Source organism: Scyliorhinus torazame, chromosome 6, assembly GCF_047496885.1.
Source record: "Scyliorhinus torazame isolate Kashiwa2021f chromosome 6, sScyTor2.1, whole genome shotgun sequence".
NCBI classification, from domain to species: Eukaryota; Metazoa; Chordata; class Chondrichthyes; order Carcharhiniformes; family Scyliorhinidae; genus Scyliorhinus; species Scyliorhinus torazame.
Genome location: NC_092712.1, coordinates 194,509,342 through 194,528,767, shown reverse-complemented (window position 1 = coordinate 194,528,767; position 19,426 = coordinate 194,509,342). Strand labels below are relative to the sequence as shown.

The 19,426-nt window shown below is 48.5% G+C and overlaps 1 protein-coding gene across 3 annotated transcripts in view; it reads left to right on the top strand.

Moving 5' to 3' along the window:
* rapgef5a (Rap guanine nucleotide exchange factor (GEF) 5a) overlaps nucleotides 1-19,426 on the top strand; it is a 370,729-nt gene that overhangs the window by 344,920 nt on the left and 6,383 nt on the right. For all 3 annotated transcript variants that reach the window (XM_072509217.1, XM_072509219.1, XM_072509218.1), the window contains 2 exons: nucleotides 5,524-5,611; nucleotides 9,429-9,493. In XM_072509217.1, the coding sequence (XP_072365318.1) occupies nucleotides 5,524-5,611; nucleotides 9,429-9,493 (153 nt within the window). The remainder of the gene's footprint in view (nucleotides 1-5,523; nucleotides 5,612-9,428; nucleotides 9,494-19,426) is intronic.

The following is a 19,426-nucleotide window of genomic DNA, read 5'->3' as shown; positions in this document are numbered from 1 at the left end:
AGGAGGAATTCCTGGAGTGTGTACGGGATGGTTTTCTTGACCAATATGTGGAGGAACAAACTAGAGAGCAGGCCATCTTGCATGGGTACTGTGTAATGAGAAGGGCATCATTGCCAATCTGGCTGTATGAGATGCCTTGGGGATGAGCGGCCATAACATGATAGAATTTTTTATCAAAATGAAGAGTGAAGTAGTTGATTCGGAGACTAGGGTGCTGAATCTTAAAGGGAGCTATGAAGATATGAGGGGTGAGTTGGCCTTGATAGATTGGGGAGAGTTACTTAAAGGGATGACAGTGGATAGACAATGGCAAACCTTCAAGGAATGCATGGGGGAACTACAGCAACTGTTCATTCCTGTCTGGCACAAAAGCAAAGGGGTAAGAGGGCCAATCCATGGCTTACAAAGTAATTAGAAATAGTATCCGATCAAAGGAAGAAGCATACAGATTGGCCAAGAAAAATAATAGGTCTGAGGATTGGGAGCAGTTTAGAATTCAGCAACGAAGGACAAAGGGATTTATTAAGAAGGGGAAAGTACAGTATGAAAGGAAGCTTGCAGGGAACATAACGACTGACACTAAGAGTTTCTATAGATATGTGAAGAGAAAGAGATTGGTAAGGAGAAATGTAGGCCCCCTGCAGACAGAAACAGGGGAATGTATAATAAGGGACAAAGAAATGGCTGAGCAATTGAATACATACTTTGGTTCTGTCTTCACAAATGAGGACACAAATCAGATCCCAGAAATGTTGGAGAATGAAAGGTTTAGTGAGAGGGAAGAACTGAGGGAGATCAACATTAATAGAGAAATAGTGCTGGGAAAATTGATGGGATTGAAGGCGGATAAATCCCCAGGGCCTGAGAATCTGCATCCCAGAGTGCTTAAGGAGGTGGCTCTGGAAATAGTGGATGCATCGGTGGTCATCTTCCGGGATTCTATAGACTCTGGAACTGTCTCTGCAGATTGTAGGGTAGCTCACATCACTCTGATATTCAAAAAGGAAGGTAGACAGAAAGCAGAGAATTATAGACAAGTAAGCCTAACATCGGTAGTGGGGAAAATGCTTGAATCCATTGTCAAGGACTTTATAGCGGAACATTTAGAAAGCAGTGGCAGGATCAGTCAGAGTCAGCATAGATTGATGAAGGGAAAATCATGCTTGGCAAATCTGTTGGAATTCTTTGAAGATGTAACCAGTACAGTTGACAAGGGGGAGCCAGTCGATGTGGTACATTTGGACTTTCAGAAGGTGTTTGACAAAGTCCCGCATAAGAGATTATTGTGCAAAATTAAAGTGCATGGGATTGGGGGAAATGTATTGAGGTGGATAGAAAACTGGTTTGCAGAGAGGAAACAAAGAGTAGGGATTAATGGGTCCTTTTCAAATTGGCAGGCAGTAACTAGTGGGGTACCGCAGGGATCGGTGCTGGGACCCCAGCTATTCACAATATATATAAATGATTTGGATGAGGGAACAAAATGTAACATCTCAAAGTTTGCAGATGATACCAAGTTAGCTGGGAGGGTGAATTGTGACGAGGATGCAGGGATCCTACAGCATGATATGGACAAGTTGGGCGAGTGGGCAAACCAATGGCAGATGCAGTATAATTTGGATAAATGTGAAGTTATTCACTTTGGAAGCAAACACAGGAAGGCAGATCACTACCTGAATGGTTGTAAATTAGTGCAGCGGGACTTGGGTGTCCTTGTGCACCATTCACTGAAGGTAAGCATGCAGGTACAGCAGGCAGTAAAGAAGGCTAATGGTATGTGGGCCTTCATTGCGAGAGGTTTCGAGTATAGGAACAGAGATGTGTTGCTGCAATTATACAGGGCCTTGGTGAGGCCACACCTGGATCTTTGTGTTCAGTTTTGGTCTCCTTTTCTGAGGAAGGATGTTCTTACAAGGGAGTGCAGCAAAGGTTTACCAGATTGATTCCAGGGATGCGGGATTGTCATATGAGGAGAGATTGACTAGGTTGGGATTGTTCTCGCTGGAGTTCAGAAGACTGAGGGGGGATCTCGTAGAGACTTATGTTATGGGCGAGGCATTTTCAGAACCCCAAAATGTATCATGGAGTTCAACCAACCTCCCCCTTTAATGTATTTGTTGCTTTTCCGAGCACGCGGCTTTTTCCCTAGGTGTGGGATTACAATTATGGACACGTGGGTTTTTAAACACAAAACAATGTTTATTCCATGAACTCAACTTAACATCTTAAATAAACATTGGATCTCTTAACACCCCTTACTTCAAAGATAACTCCGAAAATATTGCAACAGTAAATAATTCCTCACAATGTTCCTTCAAAGAGACTTAACACCTTTAAACAGAATCAGATCAGGTTAAAGGCTTTACTATTATGAGTTTAAATCACCCAAATGATCCAGAGATAGTCTTTCATGTCAGAGATCCAGCTCACTGCAAACACAGACACTCACAAGCTCTTTCAAAACTGAAACTAAAAACTGCAAAATGGCTGATCTAAAGCCCAGCTCCACCCACACTCTGACATCACTGCATTTTCTTAAAGGTACATTGCATAAACATCCATTTCTTAAAGGCACTCTCACATGACACTTAATTTTTTAACGGGACAGCACGGTAGCATAGTAGTTAGCACAGTTGCTTCACAGCTCCAGGGTCCCAGATTCGATTCCCGATTTGGATCACTGTCTGAGCGGAGTATGCATGTTCTCCCAGTGTCTGCATGGGTTTCCTCCGGGTGCTCCGGTTTCCTCCCACAGTCCAAAGATGTGCAGGATAGGTGGATTGGCCATGCTAAATTGCCCTTAGTGTCCAAAAAGAAGTTGGTTGGGTTACGGGGCTAGAGTGATGGTGTGGGCTTGGGTAGGGTGCTCTTTCCAAGGGCTGGTGCAGACTCGATGGGCTGAATGGCCTCCTTCTGCACTGTAAATTCTATAATTCTATGACTAGTCAGGGTAGATACAGGGAAGATGTTACCAATGATGGGTGTGTCCAAAATCAGTGGTCACAATCTGAGGATTCAGGGTAAACCATTTCGGACAGAGATAAGGAGACATTTCTTCGCACAGAGTGGCGAGCCTATGGAATTCATTACCACAGGAAGTAGTTGATGCTAAAACTTTTAATATATCAAGTGGTGACTAGATATAGCACTTGGGGAGAATGGGATTAAAGGCTATGGGGACAAAGAAGGATTAGGCTGTTGAGTTGGATGATCAGCCATGATCGTGATGAATGGCGGAGCAAGCTCGAAGGGCCAAAAGACCTCCTCCTGCTCCTATCTTCTATGTATCTATGTATCTATGTAATTCGGGGAATTCTATCCTCTGTGTCCAAATTCTGAATATGCATTGATGGGTGTAGCTCCATGGCAGAAATATAAATCCCGTTTGGCTGAATGATAATGCATTCATCTCTATGTCAGATACAAAATGCCCTTCAGAAATAAGACCATAAGGCGTGGGAGCAGAAGTAGACCACTCGGCCCATCGAGTCTGCTCCGCCATTCAATGGGATCATGGCTGATCTGATATTATCCTCGACTCCACTTGGGTTTTGACTACTGTCTCAATTAGAAGCAGAAGATTCCACAGCACTACATGAAGAAAAGCAGGGCAGTTCCAAGCCCCTATTTGCCCTTCATCCAACCGATGATATGGCCAATTATTTTATTGCTTTTTCTGGGACCTTACTTGTGCAAATTGGCTGCTGTGTTTCCTACGTTGCAACAATAACAATAGTTTTAAAACACATCATTGGTTGTGGAATGCTGTGAGACATCCTCAGGTCTGGAAATGTGCTGCACAAATGCAAGTTCTTTCTTTTATTTGTCACAAAACATTGATTTATCACTGAAATGCAGTTAGTCCACAGTGGTTAAATCTTGCTTTTCAGTTGAGCTCCAAACCAGCCAATTACAGAAATGAAGAGCTATGACTGGCTGCACCAATACAAAATCTAAGAAGGCATATGGGATCCTTTCCTCTATTAGTCGAGGTATAGAATATAACAGCAGGAAGGTCATTGTGGATCTGTATAAATCATTAGTTAGACCACAATTTGAGAATTGTGTGCTCATGGTCACCTCCACTGTAGAAAGGATGTAATTATATTTGAGAGTGTACAGAGTGGATGCTGCCAGGACTGGAAAAATGCAGCTCTGAGGGAAGATTGGATAGGCTGGGGTTGTTCTCCTTAGAACTGAGGAGGTGGAGGAGAGATTTGATAGAGGTGCACAACATTGTGAGGGACCTGGATAGAGTGGATGGGAAAGGCCTACTTATTTTAGCAAATAGTTCACTGACACGGGGCATGGATTTTAAATGATTGGTAGAAAGATTAGAAGGACGATGAGAAACAAATTTTCATATGGAGGACAGTAAGGGTCTGGAACTCACTGCCTGAAAGGGTAGTAGAGGCAGCAACCTTCAGCTCATTTAGAAGTGTCTGGGTATGCACCTCAAGTGCCATAACTTACAGAGCTCTGGACCAAATATTGGAAAGCGGGATTAGGCTGGGTGTCCTGATTCTCTCTGGCGCAGGCACAATGGACCAAGTGGCCTCTTTCTGTGCTGTAAACTTTCTTTGATTTCCAGCTACCATGGTCCAATATGAAAAAAATAAGTACTCCCAGCCCCATTCTTATTTGATATGATTACTTATCACAAAAGGAAAGACAGTTTACCATGAATTGGCCCTCAACTATCAGTCTCACAGCTGGCAAAGAGTGAAAATAAGAATGGCTGAAGAAGCAAACAGAAATGTTTTCCACTGAAATGTATTGGAACTGTGGATTTCTCTTTTGAAGTCCGAATTCAGATGTAAAATTGGGTATTTTTCTACATTGAATACATTGTAAAAATACAATGTGTTGCTATAAGGTATCAGCAGCTTTCCCTTAAACCTCTTCTTAACTTAAGCAGGTGGGAGAGCTGGGTTTGGCTGACTGGGGAGCCGGAATCAAAACTTAGTTGGGTTCGGCAAGCAGGGGAATGAACTGAGATGTGCGGAGAGCCAACTTGCCCAGTCTGAAGGCCGAGTTATAAACCACATTGACCTACAGGCTAAACCTGGAAGCCAGAAAGAGGTGACGGAGCAGAGATGGAACTCCAAAGCCGGACTGGCTGACAATCAAAATGATTGGACAGGCCGTGATTCAACCTGGGAATGATCAATGGGTATGGCAAAGGAACACAACCGTCTCTTTTTGATGAGTGCAAACATTTATTGCCCTTCCATCACCCCTCTATGCACTAGTAGTTCCGTGTCTGCTCACAATAATTTTGACAGAAGTTCAGCAGAAATCCCAGAAAAAAACATAAACAGCTATTAATACCATTTCTCCCAGGTTTCCTTTTAAATTACAGCCGCTGATCAAGAGAACCTACATGGGAATTACTGGCGATTATGCTTCTTTTTAAAAACTGAAAGACAGAAAATGGCAATGGTTTATTGAAGTGGCATGCAGTTGTTATCAATGCATTTGTTTTTTGTATTCAGCACATTTAAATGTCTCACCATTTTACAGGATCCATCTCTGAACCACAAAGCATATAGAGATGCTTTCAAAAAGATGCAGCCCCCAAAGATTCCCTTCATGCCTCTGCTGCTGAAAGGTAATCTCAGACTGGGTTCTTCCTGAGGGCTGAGTACTTCTAACTGGAAAATAGATCAATTTAGTGCCACTGTTTGGGTTCTTGGCAACATAATCCTATGATTGGAAAACAAGAATAAACTTGATCTATTTTCTGATATGAGTAGTAAGTTTTCATTTAAATCTGTGAGTAAACCAATGGCAGTATTTAACTCTGCTTAACAATTCAAAAATGGAATAATGTCAACATTTTGTTAACAGAGGAACACCTGGTTCATTCATAAAATGCGTAACATTTAAATCTCAAATCTGACCCCAGTCCACCCACTACCCGATCACTTCCAGATTTAATGGAATCAGATTCCATGTTTCTTGACTAAAGCTCCACATCTGCTTACGAATCCCGCCTCTGCCAACATTGGAGCTTAAATACCTGCTCGGCCGAGGTTACAGGGAAACCCGTGAAAATTGAGCTCTAAGAATGTCCACAGGTCAGGAAATGAGTATTGCGCCCACCTACCCACCTTCTCACTTATCCCTTGTAGTATTCTCTCCCAAAACATTTCCTATTGCTACTATTACCTATTTGTATTGCTGATTTACCCAAATTCTATTCCCCTTTGGGTGAGGAAGTATTGTCTGTCTTCTGGTCTTGCACCTACCTTTCCAATTTGAACTTGTGTCCCTCTAATTAACCGTAATGCCCATATGAACAAATATGTACAGATAAAATCGTGTCAATTTCTTTCATAATCATTCTAATTTCAAAGTCTCCTCTATATCAAAGAATTTCCTGGACCTTTTCTGAAATTCCTGAAACCACAAATCACCCTCAGTATTTGTCTCCTTGCTATCTCAAGAACAACAATATCCTTTGTATGACTGGGTGATCAGCACTACGCGATAGGATGAACAACACTTTATGCAGAAACAGTGCAATCTCTATGTCTTTGCTAACAGTTGATAGTATCTTTTTTTTCAATAAATTTAGAGTACACAATTAAAAAAAAAAAATTCCCAATTAAGGGGCAATTTAGCGTCGCCAATCCACCTCCCCTGCACATCTTTGGATTGCGGGGGCGAAACCCACGCAAACACGGGGAGAATGTGCAAACTACACACGGACAGTGACCCAGGGCCGGAATCGAACCTGGGACCTCAGTGCCGTGAGGCAGCCGTGCTAACCACTGCGCCACCATGCTGCCCCCAGTTAATAGTATCTTTATTGAAGCTAAATAACATGCTAATAGTTTCATGTTATTTTCCACGATGAGCTCTGGAGATCTTTTTTTCTAATTAGAACACCGTGCAACTATTTAATTAACACACAATGAGGGCAATTCTCCTCTTTAGTCCCATCTGAGGTCGTACGAGACTGAAGAGGTTCACTAGGAATTGTCTCAACATTGCATAAATATGCTTTAGCTCACTCTCCTAACCACTGTTTGACCCATTGACCCACTGTTGCACCTACATTCTAATAACGTGACACCTCTATAATTTTCTTTCCTGTCTATTAGCAAATTCTAAACAAAATTACAAACTTTTGACTCTTCATTACTTATCATAGAACCATAGAATGGATAAAACACAGACGAAGATGGTATGGCCCGTGTTGCCGGGTCTCTGCAAAAGCAACTCAGCTCGTCCCACTCCCATCTTTGCCCTTTTAACCTGCATTTGTTCTCCCCTTCAGCTGCTTATCCAATTCTTCTTTAAATACTGCGATTGAATCTGCCTCCGACCACTCTCAATCCATCCATTCCAGATTCTAACTAATCACTGCATAAAGAGGTTTATCCCTGTCGCCATTAGTTCTTTTGCCATTCACCTTATGCTGGTGTCCATTGGTTCTGAGCCCTTCCACCAATAGGTACAGTTGCTCCCTATCTACGCTGCCTTGGCCCTTATCATCTGATACACCTCTATCAAATGCTCTCTCAACCTTCACCATAGCTTCTCTAATCTATCCACACAACTAAAGACCCCATCCCTAGAACCATCCTTGTAAATTCTTTCCACATTCTCTCCCGAGCCTTCACATCCATCCTACAGGGCAGTGCCCAGAATTGGATACGATATTCCAACTGAGGCTGAACCAGATTTTATAAATGTTCATCATAGCTTCCTTACCTTTGTACTTTATGTCTCTATTTATAAAGCCAAGGATCCATTCTGAACCACTTTTTCAATCTGCCTTGCAGCCTCCAATGATTTGTGCACATATACCCCAGATCTCTCTCTTCCTGCAGCTTCTTTAGAATTATTTATATTTTTAATATATTTTTATTTTATATTGCCTCTCCTTGTTCTTCCTACCAAAGTGTATGACTTCACATTTCCATCGAATTTCATCTGCCATGTGTCTGGCCATTCCACCAACCTTTGCCAATCCGCTTGAAGTCTATCGGTATCTTCCTCCGAGTCCACAATATTCACAGATTTTTGTGTCATGTGCCAATTTTAAAATTGTCCCTTGGATATGAGCATTCATCTTTTACAGAAGTGTATAGTGATATAAAGGAAAGCAGTGATATAAGAAACAACCCCTTGGAAACCCCAACCCTCCTTCCAGACTGTTGAGCACAGCTCCAATAACACTCAACGTTCAACACCCACTTGATTCACACCCTATCCGCTGCCCACCACCTTAAACATCCACTCACTCCACCATCAACGCACAGTGACAGCAGTGTGTACCGCCGACAAACTACCCAGCAGCCACAATAGAAATTCCTTCATCAACATATTCCAAAGCTGCAATCTCTACCACCAAGTGAAACAAGGGCAACAGATGCATGGAATATGACCAGTTCAAATTCCCCTCCGAGCCACTCACCCTCCTGACTTGGAGAAATATCGGCATTCCTTCACTGTCACAGAGTCAAAATCCTTGAATAACTTCTGTAACAGCATTGTGGGCGTACCTACACCACATGGACTTCAGCAGTTCAAAAAGGCGGCTCACCTCCACCTTCTCGAAGGCAATTAAAAATGGGTAATAAATGCTGGCCTTGCCAGAAACACTCAACTCCCAATAAGAAAAGAAAAGGAAGCTTGTCAAAAATTTCTGAAAAACGAGGCCTATGGCCAGGATCTTCGGGTGGGACCAAAAACTTTCACCCAAAGACAATGGATGTTTGGCTGCCTCCCCGATTTTCTGTTCCGCCCACGATGAATCCCACGATAGGTGGGAGCAGTAGATCCTGGCCTATGTATTTCTTGTGTTGTTCAATGTCCTTTTTCTCACCATTTCCCTCCCTACCACTCAACTCCCCCTAAACCTCCCACCACCCCCTTCTTCTCCTGATAGGATTGAATCATTGTTGGATTACAGCTGCACAAAGATCTGGGCATAGCCCAGTGCCATTCCTGAGTGCATTTTATTCAAGTGTGAACCTAGATAATGAATATCTGCTTATTATTAAATCAACCCAATGTTCATTCCATTAATTGCAATGAATTAAACAGAGTAAAAATCAGGTGGGTTCTGTACAATCTGAATGATCTACACCATCAGATTATCACCCAGGCAATGAAAATGGACATTTTCACTAGTTTTGTGTGTGTACTTTACATAGAAACTGATAAGATTAGTGCAAACATTAGAAGTATATCAGGAATAGGCATTGTATCTTAAACAAGTTGCCCAACTATTTCAATTAAATGATAACTACATAATTCACCAAATTAATTGAGATATTATGGTTTCCCCAGTCAACACTGCAATCCAAACCAATATCTCTGTTGCGTTCAGTGCGCTATTATTGAGCTTGTGGTCTACATTTAACCGTCATTGTGACTTTGTTGTTCTGTTGCTCAATTTTTTTCTCTGTTAGATGTAACATTTATCCATGAAGGAAACAAAACCTTTCTGGACAATCTTGTCAACTTTGAAAAGCTGGTATGTGTTATTTGTATATATTTAGTATTTTCTTGAATGATTACCAATGAACGTTCAGTTCTATTTGAGGTGCATAAGCCTACAGCAGATCCAAAGACAATTGATTAAAATTTTACCAGTCAAGAGTTGTCCATTCTTAATAAATCAAAGTAATCTTTAGCTCCAATTTGAAAAAAGGTATCCAGAAGTTCAGATTAAGTAACAAAAATGATTCTGCAAAGTGGAGGTTTGCTGCTCTTTGCTGTTTCTACACAACCTTGACTCGAACCTTTGTCGAACAAATCATAACAAAAGCTGGACTTGGGGAATTACAGGTGATTTCACTGATATTCAATGTTGGGTTGGGTATAGGTTTAAATTAAAGAAATAAGTTTCCTACATTGTGGGAAACCTTTCCAACTGACGACACATATTGGAAATGCAGGGACACACAGCTCATGATTTTCCACCTAATTCGATTATCAACAAATTGTGCACTGCAGTCACCCATATTTCCAGTAATCATAGAATCATAGAATTTACAGTGCAGAAGGAGGCTATTCAGCTCATCGATTCTGTACCGGCCATGGAAAGAGCAACCTACTTAAGCCCACGCCTCCACCCCATCTCCGTAACCCAGGAACCCACCTAACCTTTTGGACACGAAGGGGCAATTTAGCATGGCCAATCCACCTAACCTGCACATCTTTGTACTGTGGGAGGAAACCGGAGCACCCGGAGGAAACCCACATAGACACAGGGAGGAACTGCAAACTCCACACAGACAGTGACCCGAGTTGAACCTGGGTCCCTGGAGCTGTGAGGCAGCAGTGCTAACCACTGTGCCACAGTGCCGCCCCTGGCAGTAAGCACTGCCAGTGTATCAAATTCTCCGACAAGAGCAGAAAATCTGAATTTTATCCCATTAAAAGTCAAATGAATGATTGAATGAGAGAACTGAAGCAGGTACATTAAGATGCTGAAGGATTATTGCGCAATGCTAACTGCTTATCAATATCTGGTTCATAGGCAACGCGGGGCTTTGTCATATTTACTTGAAGGGAGATTTGCGGCTGCATTCAGAAGTTTAGGCGTTATTTAAATGATTCTCTCCTGAATGTTTGCAGGGTTTTCCCAATCTGCCATTAAACTCTGGCGGAAGATCGGCAGAACGAACAATGGCCGGGATTCTCCCGTACCCACCGCTAAGATCGGGATCCTGATTGGGCAGAGAATCCCGCGTCAGTCCAAAAACAGGATTGACACCAGGCAGCAGATCTATCGCCAATCTCCGGTCCTGCCCTGTCAGCCATAGCGGGATTCCCATCCAACGTTGGCGGGAACGTGCAGCTCCTTTGCATTCATTTGAATGTGGTTAACCGGCTGGAAGCCCCAATGTCTCCCCCCCACCCCATCCTCCCCCGGTTATGCTCCACCTCTCCCAGCTAGAGTCACATGGGAGTGATTTGGTGCAAATATTTACAAACAGGCTCCTGGCACAATGGTCTTTGAGGGGGAACAAGAAGGTAAGTATTTTTTCCATGTCTTTGGGCTTGCGGGGTGGGGGATGCCTGGCGCTCTGGGACTAGTTGGGACTGACTTGGTGGCTAGGGTGTTCCTCTTGGGATCGGGGTGCTGTAAAAGATCAGCAACTCACCCCGTAGGTGTTACTTACAGGCACCTGATTATTTAAACTGTTGACTGCTGCCAGTATCCTGGAAATGCTCTGCTGTCTCCTGGTCATGTAGCTATCCATCTACCCCGCCTATCTGGAAACCCTCATGTATCCGCGGTGTAATCAAGGAGATGGGCGTGGCCATGCTCAATCGCTGGACCACCAGGTGTTGCGACTCCTCATTGCACTCCTTATATGCACAGCTCCGAAGCAGAGGATTAACAGGGCTAACCCCACACAAAGGACATCTGCATCAGTGGCCACTGGACCCTCCCTGGTACACAGCCCCTCGCAGAGTAACAGCATTGCTCCTAAGGATCAGGCTGTCTCTCCAGGCCCTGCAGGTCAAATCACGCCCCATTGGTATCACACGGTACGAGTGTATGGATCCCAGGAAACATGAACAGCTCCCTGTCACAGCCTTGGTGTTGAACCCAGGCTCCACATCACACTGCAGCCAAGCTCCCAGCAAAGACACACATCCTGCAGTGACCGCTATCTGTAGGACGTGCCTGCACACCAGTCTCATAGCATAGAGCCGCATTGCTGCAATGAAAATCTCCACCTCACAACCAGCTACCTCGTTCTGATGGGAAGGCACACACAATGAGGACACTCACAGTAGACCCCACTGGGAGAACCAGAAGAGGAGCCACAGAGCCCATCGCTAACATCTGGTGTGACAGCCATCGGTAACCCATTTGGCAGGGACGGGTGGTGAAGTTAGAGACTTTGCATTTCAAACCACTGATGGGGACATGGTACAATGTCATTCTAGAAAGTGCTAGGGGAGGAGGGTAGCTAAGCAGTCACACTCAGGAAGACTATGTCATTTCGGGGGTTTGGATGGTCAAGTGAAGTTTCACCTTGGTGACGGTGTCTGTCCCTCTCCCTTCCCGGCATGCCCCAGAACAGAAGGGAACAGCCGGTGAGGCTCAAGTGCCGGCCATCCACCAGGCTGAGCCACTTTTCTAACGTTGTTACTGATCCTTCGAGGACCTGCCAGACTGCATGTGCCGCCTCCGGCTCTGCTTCACCAAGAAGACCGTGCATCACCTGTGCCAGATGGTGGCAGGCCTGGCACATGAGGGCTAGGAAGAGGACACCCGCTCCCAGTGACCATCAGGTTGATGGCTGCCTTCACCCTCTATGCCTCTGGCTTGTTCCGGGGCACGAGTGGGGACATGGCTGGAATTTTACAAACATCCGTGCACAGATGCATCCACGATGTGACGGATGCCCTGTACGCCCTGGAAGCAGCCTACACCCCACTTCAACCTGGACCAGTCCCACCAGGAAGCCCGGGCTGCTCGATTTGCTGTCCTCGCTGGCATGCCCCAGGGGTTATTGATGGTATGCATGTTGTCCTCCAAGCACTAGCTCAACAAGGGGTGCCCTTCATTAACAGGAAGGGCTTCCACTCATTAAATGTGCAGTTGGTGCACGACCACCAGTTGGACTTCATGCACATCTGTGCACAATACGCAGGCAGCATGCACGGTGCACACATCCTGGTACACATCCTGGAGTTTCCTGCTGTCGTTGAGATGCTCCTTTGCTTGAGATGCTGGCTAGTGGGTGATGAGGCCTACCTGCTGTGGTCATGGCTGATGGCACCTGTGTGGAGGCAAGCATTTTAACGACGCTCACTCAGCATCCAACTGTGTCATTGAGTGCTGCATCGGGCTGTTTCCACTGCCTGGACCGCTCTGGTGGGACTCTCCAATACAGCCCTCAGAGGGCTGCACGCATTGCTGTGTCCTGCATAACATCGTGCAGCAGCGGGTGACAGGCTGGAGGAGGGGGAAAAATGGCCAGCTTCATCAGACAAGGATGTCCAGGATGAGCCAGGCCAGGATCCGAAGCTGGTTCGACAGGCCATGGAACTAGTCCTTCAGGGCATCGGACTAGGGAGAACCTGATCAGCTCCAGACTTTCCGACTAGGAAGGCAGAATGCCAGCAGCTCCATTGCCATTGACACCCCCCCCCCCCCCACCCCCATTCCTCCCTTGCCTTTTGTCCCTTCTGTCCCCTAGCCCTACTCCACCTTTCCCCTGGGCTTTCACCCCTTCTCACAACCACATCTTCTCTTCCCCCCACCCCCCTCCTTTCCAAGGCCCATGCCAGCATCATCACAGGGTGTTGGGCCTGGGTCGGCAGTATTAGCGGGTCTTGTCTGTGGGACGGAGGATGATGATGACTTGCTGTGTGATGAGCTCTGGTGCTCCTTATTATCTGACAAAGTCTGATTCCTGTCTTTTAGATAATACACCATTGTCCGCCCGGATGATCCCTGGTTATACATTGGGGTCTCCTTCTCATGGGCCACGTTATTTTGGGGAGGGGTGGTGGAAAGGTGAGATGGACCATGATCTGGTCTCATTGATTGGGGATGCTGTCATACTAGGCAGTCTCGCACTGCGGCTCACACGGCCTGTCACCTCTCGGTGAGGGCGGGTGCTTGCAAGACGTCCATGGGTCCGATGTGCCCTGAACCCCTTCCCCCAGCCCAAGACCCAGTGCCAGCCCAACCTTCCCACCCATGGGACAACAGTGAGAAGCAGATCGGACTGGTTGTGGAAAAGTGTTTAATGGTGCGTTTTTACAAATTGTGTCCCATTCCTTTTGACTGACTATGTTCAACTACACCCGTGACAACTTGGTCATCTTTCTTTCTGATCTTCCGTGGCCTCCAGCTCCTCCTAGATGTCCCCCCAGATTTCACATCAGGGCTGGAGGCTGCCTGCTGCTTATCCTGCCCTCTGCTCTGTAATGTGCTTGGCAGTCATCGTCTGGAGGGCCTGGACCTGGTCGACATTTGGGCGTCACAGGTGATGACGTGTCACCCTCTTCTGCCTACTGCCCATCAGGTGTGCCAGTATCAGGTGGGTGCAATTCAGATGGGCTGAAGTGTTCCAGCACCTCCCTTGCAGGAGACCCCTTGATGGGTCTCATTCTTTCCCCCTCCCTCGGGATGCTCGCTGGCCCGTGGGATATTGCATGGGATGGAGGGGCATCCGGAGTGTGCTCCAGGGGAATAAATGTCATCTGGCACTGCCAGTCCTGGAGGCCCACCCTCATCTGAACCATGGTGTCCATGCCCTCAGCCATGGTGCTCTGTGACTCAGTGAGGGAGCCATGTCTCTCATTGCCTCGGTCATGTCCCTCTCTGACTGTGTCATGTGCCTCTGTGACTATGCCATGTCGCTCTGTGATCAGCTAAGGTCAGTCAGCGTCAATGCCCTCAGTCATGACCCTCTGTGAGTGGGCCAAGCTTTGGAGCATCGCAGCAATGTCCACCTGCGCCTGAGACATGTCCGCCTGTGGCTGAATCTTCCTGTCCTGCGCCTCAGTCATGGACAGAACAGTGTGCCCCAAGCTTTGGACATTCTAACACATCACTCTGACTCCTTGTCCCAGGCCTTCCACTAGGACACCACCCTTTCAGAGTTGACCTGGGTGCCACGCATTGTTGGCAACACCTCATTCACCTGAAGGCAATTGGACTCCTTCAGCTGCACTTGTAGATGCTGCAATGTAGCTGGCACACCCTCCTGTAAAGTCTGGCTTTGAATCTTCATCTGCCCCAGTGAAGGGATCATCTTTTCCAGAGATGCGACATCTGTCTTGGGGACAGCTGTTCCCTGGGATTGAGCAGCACTCCGACCGACCGCTCCCTTGGGAGTTCCTGCCTCCACCTAATGTGTTGCAGCATGTGTGTGGTGCTAAACAGAGGGTGACCGAGGAGCCTGATCTCTAACATTACCCACCGAGGCAATAGTCTCTGCACTGGTGGATGATGCTGGTGAATGCAGTGCCAAGAGGTTGCTGTCCTTCCTGGAGGTCTGCTGTGGAGTGTTCTGAATGTCTGGAGGGGGGGCTGTGACCCCAGACAGCCTGCCCTCATCTGATGGGGTCCTGGAAGATAAAGGACAGGGGGTCAGCTGTTGTGAAGGACAGAGCTGTGAAAGATGAAAGACTCACTTGAGATAGGACATCTAGATAAAGTTGCATTGGACTCTCACTTCATGCCGAACTTCATGTCAGGCACAGCTCGCTCCTCGCCCCCGTCCCTGTGAGTTCCATGGCAAATTCTTCAAAGGGGGTGCAGATCTGTAAGTCGGGCATGCTGCCACTCTGGCGCTCCTTTCAATTATGGCCTGCTTTATCCTTGGGGGATACAGAAAGGACAGAATGAGGCACCGGCATGCTAGTTGATGTCCATATCAAGGAAGCATGGTGTGGTAGTATCAGGTATTGCAGTACCCAAGAGGCTGCAGACCATTGGGTAAGCCTAGCAGCTTACCATTGGATGTTTGGTATGTGGCTCCGCCCTGACAGGCTGGGTATAAGAACAGGTGCCGTCCCAGGAGCCCTCATTCTGTACCGAAGCTGCTGGGGAACAGATCTAGTCTATTAAAGCCTTCAGTTGTGATACAACCTTGTCTTCGAGTCTAATTGATCGTGCATCAATTTAATAGACTACTCTTGAGCTGAAAGAATGGATCTCCAAATCAAGCCGGAGTGTCTACAACTCAGCCCCCACGCGGAGAACTCAGCTGCAATTTTTAAGCGCTGGCTGGTGCATTTTAAAAGCTACCTCGAGACGGCCGGAGGCACCCTCTCAGTGGAACGGAAACTGCATCTCCTGCACTCGAGAGTAAGCCCTGAAAGCTTCTCCCTCATCGAGGAGGTGGGGGACTATGATGATGCGATCGAACTGTTAAAGGGACATTATATACGCCCTGTAAACCAGGTCCACGCATATCACCTGCTTGCAACTAGACGGCAAAGCCCCGGGGAATCGCTGGAGGACTTCTACCGTGCGCTACTGGTGCGGTGCAGAAACTGTGGCTGCCCGCAAGTTTCGGGCAGCGTGCACACGGAACTTCTAATCCGGGATGCATTCATAGCAGGTATGAGCTCTTCAGAGATCCGACAAAGACTTTTAGAAAAGGACACCCTGGGACTGAGAGAAGCATGGGCCCTGGCAGGGTCCATGGATGGTGCCTCCAGAAATGCGCAGTCCTATGCGCCCGACTGCGCGGCGGCCCCTGGGCTGCACAGCATCCCGCAGCGGCATACCACTGACCTTCCCCGTGTCCCCGCAGGCCTGCGCTGTAAGACGGCCCGCTAGCTCCACTGGGCCCCGTTGCTTCTTCTGCGGGCAGGCAAAGCACCCCCGCCAGCGCTGCCCAGCCCGCACCTCCACCTGCAAAGGGTGCGGCAAGAAGGGCCATTTTGTGGGGGTCTGCCAAGCACGAGCCGTGGCCGCGGTCTCCAGCGACTCCGGACCGCCGCGGCAACCTTCCCTTCGGGCCCCAGGCGGCCAGCACTCACCGCCACCCCCCCTATCCGAGGACCACGCCTGACCCACGGCCGCGGCCATCTTGCCCCTCGGACGCCACGCTGGACAGATGGGCGCAGTCATTTTGTCCATCCCCGCCGCCATTCTGTACATCCCCGACCACCATGTGCGATCCATGGGAGACGCCATCTTGGATGGGGCCCCAGGCCCCCAGCACAGCCGACTACATGCTGCCCGATCACAGCCCACAACTGCTCCATCTGGCCTCGGTGACGCTGGACCAAATTCGACCTCGGACACTCGCAACAGCAACGACGATGGTCTTCATCAATGGCCACGAGACGTCTTGCCTGATCAACTCTGGGAGCACGGAGAGCTTTATACACCCCGACACGGTAAGGCGCTGTTCACTTGTTACTCACCCTGTAAACCAAAGAATCTCCCTGGCCTCCGGTCACACTCAGTGGAGATAAAGGGGTTCTGCCTAGCAAACCTCACTGTTCAAGGCAGGAAATTCAACAGTTTCTGTATGTCCTGCCGCACCTCTGCGCGGCTACACTCCTGGTGTTGGACTTCCAATGTAACTTGCAAAGCCTCACTTTGAAATTCGGCGGCCCTATAGCCCTCCTTACTGTCTACGGCCTCGCGGCCCTTAAGGTCGACCCGCCTTCCCTGTTTGCGAACTTCACCCCGGATTGCAAACCCGTTGCCACCAGGAGCAGACGGTACAGTGCCCAGGACCGGACCTTCATCAGGTCAGAGGTCCAAAGGCTACTGAGGGAAGGGGTCATTGAAGCGAGCAACAGTCTCTGGAGAGCTCAAGTAGTGGTGGTAAAGACCGGGGAGAAACATAGGGTGGTCATTGACTACAGTCAGACCATCAACAGGTTTACGCAACTGGACGCGTACCCTCTCCCCCGCATATCCGACCTGGTGAACCGGATCGCGCAATACAAGGTCTTCTCCACGGTGGATCTCAAGTCCGCCTACCATCAGCTACCCCTCCGCACTAGTGACCGCAAGTGCACTGCCTTCGAAGCAGATGGGCGGCTCTACCAATTTTTAAGGGTTCCCTTTGGTGTCACTAATGGGGTCTCGGTCTTCCAACGCAAGATGGACTGAATGGTTGACCGGTACGGCTTACGCGCAACGTTCCCGTATCTTGATAACGTCACCATCTGCGGCCATGACCAGCAGGACCACGACACCAACCTCCAAAAATTTCTCCAGACCGCGAAAGTCCTTAACTTAACGTACAATAAGGATAAATGCGTCTTTAGCACTGACCGCCTAGCCATTCTCGGTTACGTAGTGCGAAATGGAGTTATAGGCCCCGACCCTGAACGCATGCGCCCCCTTATGGAGTTCCCCGTTCCTCACTGCCCCAAGGCCCTGAAGCGCTGACTCGGGTTTTTCAGCTATTACGCACAGTGGGTCCCCAACTACGCAGACAAAGCCCGACCCCTAATCCAGTCCACAACCTTCCCCCTGTCGATGGAGGCCCGCCAGGCCTTCTGCCACATCAAAGCAGACATTGCAAAGGCCACGATGTGCGCCATCGACGGGTCCCTCCCCTTCCAGGTCGAGAGCGATGCGTCTGACGTACCTCTGGCGGCCACACTCAACCAAGCAGGCAGACCCATGGCCTTCTTCTCCTGTACCCTCTATGCTTCAGAAATTCGCCATTCCTCGGTCGAAAAGGAGGCTCAAGCCATAAGTAGAAGCTGTGCGACACTGGAGGCGTTACCTGGCCGGCAGGAGGTTCACTCTCCTCACTGACCAACGGTCAGTAGCGTTCATGTTCGATAATGCACAGCGGGGCAAGGTAAAAAACGACAAGATCTTGCGGTGGAGGATCGAACGCTCCACCTACAACCAAGAGATCTTGTACCGTCCGGGGAAGCTAAACGAGCCTCCCGATGCCCTGTCCCACGGCACGTGTGCCACCGCACAAGTGGACTGCCTCTGAGCCCTCCACGAGGACCTCTGCCACCCGGGGGTCACTCGCTTTTTCCACTTCATTAAGGCCCGCAACCTGCCCTACTCCATCGAGGAGGTCAGGAGAATCACCAGGGACTGCCAAATCTGCGCGGAGTGCAAACCGCACTTCTACCGGCCAGAGAGGGTGCACCTGATAAAGGCTTCCCATCCCTTTGAACTCCTCAGTATGGACTTCAAAGGCCCCCTCCCCTCCACCGACCGCAACACATACTTCCTGAACGTGATTGACGAGTACTCCCGGTTCCTGTTCGCCATCCCCTGCCCCAACCTGACCACAACCACTGTCATCAAGACCCTCCAGGGTATCTTTACACTTTTCGGGTTCCCCGCGTACATACACAGTGATAGCGGGGTCTTCCTTTATGAGCGACGATCTGCGTCAATTCCTGCTCAGCAAGGGCATCGCCTCGAGCAGGACGACCAGTTACAACCCCCGGGGAACCGGGCAAGTAGAGAGTGAGAAAGGAACGGTCTGGAAGACCGTCCTACTGGCCCTACGGTCCAGGAATCTCCCAGTCTCCCGCTGGCAGGAAGTCCTCCCGGAGGCCATCCACGCTATTCGGTCGCTGCTCTGTACAACTATCAATCAGACACCTCATGAACGTCTCCTTGTCTTCCCCAGGAAGTCCTCCTCCGGGACTTCGCTCCCAACCTGGCTAGCGACACCCGGACCCATCCTGCTTCGGAAGCACGTGCGGGCGCACAAGTCAGACCCGATGGTCGAGAGGGTCCATCTGCTGCACGCTAACCCCCAGTACGCCTACGTGGCGTTCCCTGACAGCCGGCAAGATACAGTCTCCCTCCGGGACCTGGCGCCCGCCGGAACTCCATGCGCACCCGAACCATTGCCGCCACCCCCTCCCCCCCCCCCCCCCGCAGCACCTCACTGGGGGGTCGGTCCTCCCGGCGCACCTACCTAGGCCATCCCACCAACCGACGCCCCCTACAGGCGCCCCCCTCTCGTGTCAA